Source organism: Talpa occidentalis, unplaced genomic scaffold (assembly GCF_014898055.3).
Source record: "Talpa occidentalis isolate TD23 unplaced genomic scaffold, MPIMG_talOcc4v2.1 talOcc4.6, whole genome shotgun sequence".
In the NCBI taxonomy this organism is placed as follows: domain Eukaryota; kingdom Metazoa; phylum Chordata; class Mammalia; order Eulipotyphla; family Talpidae; genus Talpa; species Talpa occidentalis.
Window position 1 is genome coordinate 96913078 of NW_023604972.1, and position 8338 is coordinate 96921415.

General features: G+C 34.6%; 1 protein-coding gene across 3 annotated transcripts in view; it reads left to right on the forward strand.

The window, feature by feature from the left end:
- Positions 1-8115, forward strand: part of VCAN (versican) — a 110505-nt gene extending 102390 nt beyond the window's left edge. For 2 of the 3 annotated variants that reach the window (XM_037530075.2, XM_037530076.2), the window contains 3 exons: positions 1160-1304; positions 5320-5502; positions 5648-8115. In XM_037530075.2, coding sequence (XP_037385972.1) covers positions 1160-1304; positions 5320-5502; positions 5648-5775 — 456 coding nt within the window. In that variant the 3' untranslated portion in view covers positions 5776-8115. The remainder of the gene's footprint in view (positions 1-1159; positions 1305-5319; positions 5503-5647) is intronic. The other variant, XM_037530077.2, reaches the window with a different exon arrangement.
- Positions 8116-8338: the final 223 nt, after the last annotated feature.

The following is an 8338-nucleotide window of genomic DNA, read 5'->3' on the forward strand; positions in this document are numbered from 1 at the left end:
TACCCAGTGGTGAAAAATTTTAACCATCTCCAGGTTACTAGAATTTAATTTAAATTCATCTAATATCTGGATTAGGTTTTCTGCCATAGAAATAAAAACACCCCTCATTCTGTGACTTGGAATAAAATAATATCTTAATTAAGATTCCCTTGGTTCTTTGTAGTTTTGACAGTCTTCAAACTTTTTTTCGTATCATTGACCTCCTCTGATATCTTAGTTGTGACATGATTGAGGAGGACTTTAAAGAAAAGCTAAGCAAGAAATTGAAGGAAAAGTAGAAGGTATCATAATCTTGATGTTTTCAAACTTAGGTTCTTATAAATTATTTTATCAGAGACTTAGGTTTTTACCAACACTTAAAAGTTTTAAAGCCACATTTTTTGAGAAGAAAGAAAATTACAGACACTGTCTAACATATTTGTTACCTATTTTTAAGAGATATAAATATAGCCATGGTGGTGCTATTAGAGTAAATTGTAGGATTATTTATTTATTTATTTAAAAGAATTATCATTTATATCAATACATATATATGTTTTTATTTATAGAAAATAAATTCCAGATTAGATCATAAAGCAAAAGTGAACTGTAAGTTGGGTACATTTGAAAAAGAATAACCCATAAAAGCTGAATATAAAATGATGGGGTATAGGTATATTGGGTTATACAAAAAATGGAAAATAAATAGAGCAAATGTTTCCACAATATTTCTAAATAAATAATTTGATAAAACAGTCACTTAAATAATGCAAAGAAAGGTATTTTATGTTGATAAAGATAGAAAAACAATAAAAATTCAATTGCACTATATATCACAGCTATACAAAAATGTATGTGCTCCGTAAGGGCCGCAAGATTATGTTTTTTTTTCCCTCTAGTCCGCTTCCAATACAATTAATACTAACAGCACAATTATATTTCTTAAATTGAGCATTGATTATATATTTAGAAATCTTAGATAACTAGAAAAAAAATCCTCAGATATATCTCATTGCTACAGGAAAGAATACATATTCGTTCAGGAGAAACTTCGAGAGACCTATTTTTCCAGTCAGAGTATAAAAGCCTTTTTCTCCACCAAAATCAAGTTAGCTTGGTGGTTCAACAGAAATTGTTGAATCCGTTCTAATTCATTTGTGATCTTCCTCCATCTTTACAGCAATATGAGAACTGGAGACCCAACCAGCCAGACAGCTTCTTTTCTGCGGGAGAAGATTGTGTTGTGATCATTTGGCATGAGAATGGCCAGTGGAACGATGTTCCCTGCAATTACCATCTCACCTACACCTGCAAGAAAGGAACAGGTAATGATCAGCCCATTAATACGTACACTTTATCTGCATTTCAATTATCAAGTGAATTTCAGAAAACTAAGCTCATTCTTTAAGACAAAAATGAAATATGTCATATGTTATCTCCTGTTGCTCTGGAATATTTCACTCTTTCAGTAGATAGTTGAAAAGTTTGTTTGCAATGATGGCTCAATGTTTAAAACTTGGGATGTATAATAAAATAATCTGGGTGTTCTAAGAATACCTGGTAGCATTTGACACATGTTCGGATTTGTCCACGATTTGAAGCCGAAGCCCAATGCCCTTCCTTGGTGGGGGCTTTGTGCTCCAGGGCACTGTGGTCATTGAATTTTTCCCTCGTTTTTAACTACCTGGCCTCTGTAAGTGTTTGAGGTTTGTGAATCACCCCCTTACAAGCTTATTGCATGCTTATAAACCATGGGACAGAAAACTCTGTCTATAATGAAACTCTTTCTATAATGAAAATTGCTCAGTTGACTTTAAATAGATAACATTAAGAGAGCTGCCTTTTAAGTATGTTGTGTTTATCATTGACCAATATGTTTGAAATTCTAAGACACCCTGTATACAGACTTCTTCCTAAAGTTCCATAGACATTTTCTAACCGGCTTGCAATTGATAATAGTATTAATGCATGAAGAATTAGTCTCTAGACATAGGCTTGTAGCCACCTCAAGCAAGACTGCAAAGCACAAATGCAAAATATAAAATCCATCTGATTTATTTGTCTTTGAACATAAAAATAACCTAGCTAGAATACACACTCTATAGATATTCCAGGAAAGACTTAAACACCAATAATGAGAAATTCTATTAGAAGAAAGAGAAAAGTAAGATACACAAAGCTCAGATGAAACTCCACTGTTACCCTATACTACTTTACCTGACTACTCTCTTATCCGAAGTAGTGTTTACTCTGAATATCCTTTCTGTATCAGCAGCTTTCCTGACTATGTGCCTTATTTCAGCACTTCTGTGATGAAACTCGTGAAAACAACAAATCAAGTATTTGCTGTTTTGCCTGCACTAGTGTGAGAAGTCTAATGAACTGTTTGTCTTTATCCAAATGTCATGTTTGCCTTCTTAGATCTTCAAATAATCCCTGGAGTTGTGTTTTTCATTTTATGATACAAACAATCATTTATTTCCTGTTATTTTTTTTTTTTCTAAAGCAGGTTTTCTCAACAGCAGCACCACTGACATTGGGGCCAGATCGCTCTTGGTTGTAGGGGAGCTGCCTGGTGCAGAGTGTTTAGTATCACCTGGCTCCTCTGTCTATTTAAAGCCAGGAGCATTCTCCTCCACCCCACATTCTCCTCATTCCACAATCTCCTCCACTCCATATTCTCCTCCATTCCACATTCTCCTCCTCTGCTTTTTGACAACCATAAATATATCTAGACATTGCCAAATGTCCCTGGAGAGGGAGAGAAAGAAGGAAAGTACCCCAGGTTGAGACCCACTGCTCTGTAGTGTTTCCATTTCCCAGTGGGGAAGGAGAGTTATAAACCTTGACTCTACCTCATTAAAGAAGAAAAAAAAAGTTACAAGCTAATTCTTGTACCTCATCTCCCTACTGTCTGATTTTTATTTAGACTTGCCCTTTGTTAATCAGTACTCTGGGACTTAGGAATTTTATAAATGTCTGCAGACTTTTATAAAAGTGACTCATTTTTCCTTTCAGATATTGTAGATATCTGTAAACACAAAGACCTAAGTAGTTCTACTTTTAATTAAATACTTGTAAAGAAGGATTACAATATATACAATGGATTTTTTTTTTCAATGCATACTATCCACACACATTTGGGAACAGGTTCCTGCCAATTCCATCCATTTACTCAGTATTCTCTTTAGTATTTTCATAAATACTTATATTCATAAAAATAAAGATTGCTTTAGTTTTTCACATTTTTGAACATTAGGTAAGTGGGATTATAATGCTTGTATTTCATGTGTTGCTTTTTTTGTTCAGCATTATGTTTGTGAGATCTATCCGTGTTGATGCATGTAAGTGTATTTCTTAATTTTTGCTGCTGTATACAATTTTGTTGTATGACTCCACAATGTTTTATGTGTCAGTTCTCCTGTCAGTGGACCTTTGGGTTATAGGCAGTGTTTTACTGTCATAAACAATGTTTCTGTGAACATTCTTGAACATGTTCCTGGTAGACTTTTATGAGTTTTCATAGGCTATTTTTTCAGGAGTGAAGTTGCTGAGTCATAGGATATAATTCTCATCACATTTTCTAGAAAATGCCAAATTATTTACCAAAGTGGTTGTATCAGTTTGCACTCCCACCAGCAATGTGTGAGAGATCCTGTTACTCCACATCTTCTCCAACATTTGATGTTATTGGACTTTGAAATTTTGCCAGTATGGTGGGTATAAAATGTTTTCTCTTATTTAATTTGCATCTTCATGGATCCTTTTCCTTCATATCTTTTCATGTACTTACAGGTCACTTATAGTTCTTTTTTTGTGATGTTTCTATTCATGTCTTTAGTTTATTTTTTAAAAATTGGCCACTTCCTTATATTGATTTGTAGGAGTTCTTTTTATATTCTGGTTATGAATCCCTTGGCAATTCAATATTTTCTCCCAATTTGTACTTTTTCACTCCTACCTAATGGCATTTTTTGGATGAATAGGCTTCTTCATTTTGTTTCATTTTCCTTTAATGTTGAAATTATTTTGTGGCTTAACAAATCCTTACCATCTCGGGCCTTCCCTGGTGGCGCAGCGGTTGAGCGCTGGGTTGCGAGGCTGCCCGCAGCCTCTGCAGCGCCTGTTCGATCCCCGGCCACCAGCAAGGGTCCCACAAAAAAAAAAAAAGAAAAGAAAAGAAAAGAAAAAAGAAATCCTTACCATCTCTAAAGTCGTCAAGATATTCTATGTTGTTTTCTAGTCTTACCTTTTAAATTATATCTAGAGTTAAATTATATAATTTAATTATATAATTTAATAATAATATAATTTAAATATAATTAAATTATAATTATACCTTTTAAATTATATCTTACCATCTAGAGTTGATTTCCCATGCATTCTCTGAGATAGGAAACTAAGAAAACTTTTTTCCATACAGACACCCAATTGTCCAAGTGAAAAATCTCCCTTTTCCCTACTGCTCTGCCATGTTGCTCTGTCAAATATTAAGCATACTTGTCTGGGTTTATTTCTTGTCTACTTGTCTGTCCTTGCCAATACCACACTCAGTAAATTATTTTAGCTTTATACTAAGTCATCACATATAAATAGTTTTGAAAGAAATCTGTGCATTGCTTTCCTCACAATTACAAAAACAACTTCTAGTTTGTCAGCATAGCTCAGATTCATGTACAGCAAATTATCCCATTGATCATTTTTTCACCTTCTATATCACTTCGGTATCATTCTGTCTGATAGATGCTAGTATTCAAACCTTGGTATAGGCTTTCCATTTTACAATAAAAGAAGCACAGGTATCCAATTTGTGGTTGTCATTCTACCATACCCATAGTAGGAAAGAACTAATAAACGTAAATGACAGTAGATGATATTATATTTGTATTTGAGTGTCTGTCCATATTTGCAACTATGATGCTATTTTCTCAGGGAATTACAGTCATAGTTAATTTTTACAAATCCATTATTGTTCCAAGTGGAGGTGGGTAATATATAAATATTCTGGGAATGTGATAAGACAATACCAACAGGCCATGTGTTGGAATGAGACAGGTACTTTCTGCCTTGAAATTATTTTCAGAAGAGTTACCCTACCAGATGGCTAGATGAATTATGATTACTTAGCCCTATGTTTCTTTAATAAAACGCAATTCTAGGTGACATAATCTGATATCTAAACTTGGCAGAGAGCCCCAATGTTTCATTTTCTCCTTGAAAAAATTCGATTTGGTGAAGGTGCTTGATTGGGTACCATAAAGAGGAAAAAAGACAAAAAGAGACTCTTAGTGTAATTGAAATACTTAGATTATTTGAAAGTAACTCAATTTTTTTCTTTAGTTGCTTGCGGCCAGCCCCCTGTTGTAGAAAATGCCAAGACCTTTGGAAAGATGAAACCTCGTTATGAAATCAACTCCCTGATTAGATATCACTGCAAAGATGGTTTCATTCAACGCCACCTTCCAACTATCCGTTGCTTAGGAAATGGAAGATGGGCTATGCCTAAAATTACCTGCATGAACCGTAAGTGGTACCTTAGAAAGAATGGACAACCGTGCTATAACAACTACTAGACACCCTCATTTTATGGCTACGGTATCAGCAGTATAGGGTATGGAGCAAGTAATGTTGTTGTGTTTTCTTTCTTTCTTTCTTTTCTTCCATGTAGCGTCTGCCTACCAAAGGACTTATTCTAAGAAATACTTTAAAAATTCCTCATCAGCAAAGGACAATTCAATAAATACATCAAAACACGATCATCGTTGGAGCCGGAGGTGGCAGGAGTCGAGGCGCTGATCCCTAAAATGGCGAACATGTGTTTTCATCATTTCAGCCAAAGTCCTAACTTCCTGTGCCTTTCCTATCACCTTGAAAAGTATTATCAGTTGGTTTGGATTTTTGGACCACCGTCCAGTCATTTTGGGTTGCTGTGCTCCCAAAACATTATAAATGAAAGTATTGGCATTCAGACAGAAAGCAAACAAATGGAAGAAAATAAGGGCAGAATGTAACCATTTCCAGCCTAGCTAATTTCTTTAGTTTTCTATTTGCCTCCAGTGCAGACCATTTTATAATGTATACCAGCCTACTGTACTATTTAAAAAGCTCAATTTCATTACCAATGGCAATGTAAATAAGATGATTTAATGTTGATTTTAATCCTGTATATAAAATGAAAAGTCACACTGAGTTCAGGCATATTTAATGATGATTATGGAGCTTCAGAGGTCTTTAATCATTGGTTCCGCTGCTTTTTGTAGTTTGTTTAGACTGGAAATGGTTCATTTGCCCATTGACTGTCAGCAAGACTGAGGACAACTTTTCTGGACAACTAACAGAATCTTGTGTGTCATGCACCACCTCAGCCATCCATGCAGTTTGCTTGCCTGTAATGGTGAAGCTTCGTGAATGGAATCCCGATGGAACTAAGGACTGCAAAACGAACTCTTCTTTGCTGCATTCCTTCTTCCTTCACTTACAAGAAAGGCCTGAATGGAGGACTTTTTTATGACCAGGCACATTTTTTAGGGGTCAAAGTGCTAATTATTAACTCAACCAGGTCTACTTTTTAATGCTTTCCTAACACTAACTTGCAAGGTTACAGATCAACATATTTCAAATGAATATAGACCTAGGGCTCTGGTGGGTGGGGGATTGTTAAAACAACACACATTCAAAGAAATTTTGTATATATAACCATTTTAATCTTTTATAAAATTTGAATGTTCATGTATGAATGCTGCAGCCATGAAGCAAACATAAATAAATGAAGTAAGCCATACTGATTTAATTTATTGGATGTTATTTTCCCCCAAAACCTAAAAATTGACATAGTATACTAGTTTTTTTTTTTCCAGTGTTAGCCTTTATACTTCCCTTATACAATTTGGAAACATATAATCTAGATACGTTGTCCCTGATTAAATAATGTGATGGATAGAATGCATAAAGTGTTTGTTATGAAAAAAGTGGAAAAGTGTGTAGCTTTCAGCAACTGGTGTTTGCCCATTCTAAGCAAGGAGCATATATATAGAAATAGTGTGAACATTTCTTCCTGTTAGGTGGACTATATGTGTTGAAATTTCTCTCTTCCCACTCTGTTTTCTCCCCTTTATTTGAATAAACTGACTGTAGAAGATAACCTTGAATCACTATCCACTTAATTTAATGTTTAAACTTGCAATGGAAAGATGTCACTTGCAATGGAAAGATGTCACTTAGGACTCCTTCCCCAGTTTCAGATCGAAAAACCTTGAGAAGAGTAGCAAATAAATAAAATGCAAATAGAAAAGGAAGCACACCTGATGGTTCTTTTTCTCGAAACATCCTTTGGTTTAGAAGGAACGAATTAGGAGGAACCAATTAGGAGGAACCATCATACACAATGTCTTTAACAGAGTTCCCTTGATTGCTGCATTTAATGTCATCCACCTTTAGATCACAAAACAGTTTTTTTCCCTGTTTCAATACAATGCACATAGTAATACATTCTTGTATTTATATTATAACGTGTATAGTGTAAAATGTGAATGACTTTTTTTTTTGTGAATGAAAATCTAAAACCTTTGTAACTTTTTATACCTGCTTTTGTTTCACCAAAGAAACCTAAAATCCTTCTTTTACTCAGCTGTGACTGGTCTGATTATTTACACCTTAAATGTACACCTTTAATGTACACCACATTTTTACATTTTTACATTCTGGCTCAATTACAGAGAACAGCTGCTGACTTAGATGAAATGACTTGGTGCTTAGCAGAGAGAGAATTATTTAGTGCCTGTAAAAATTGGGATAGTAATTCTGATAATGTTTACATCTACATCCTTATGCATTAATCTCAAATATGAAATAAACTTGCAATAGGCCAAGCGACAATTGACATTTAGAGAATGCTTTCTGTAGCAGACCGAGTGTTTCATGTGTGTCATCTCCCAATAAGCAGGAGAGGGCGCTGTTACCGATGAATGACAGATCAAATATCGCGAACCTAAGTCATTTGACCAAAATCATACCATCAATTTGAAGTAGATGCAGATAATCTCTAAAACCTACCTGCATAATAGTTTCAAAGACAATGTAAAATACTAAATTCCAAACCTGTATAGAGTTAGGAGATTAATTTGCTGGCTAGAAGATCCTATGTAAATCATAATGGTTGGTTGTCATCTATCCAGATTCCATCCATGTCTTTATTTTTCACTAACTCACTCACTACCTACCAAGTACTTACTATGTTTCAGGCACTGTATAGTAATGAGCTAGACAGGAGTCTGCCCATATAAATTTTTTTATACTAACTATATCCGTGAGAATTGTTTTATGATCCATTCATTTCAATCTTTATTGATAATTTGGGAGA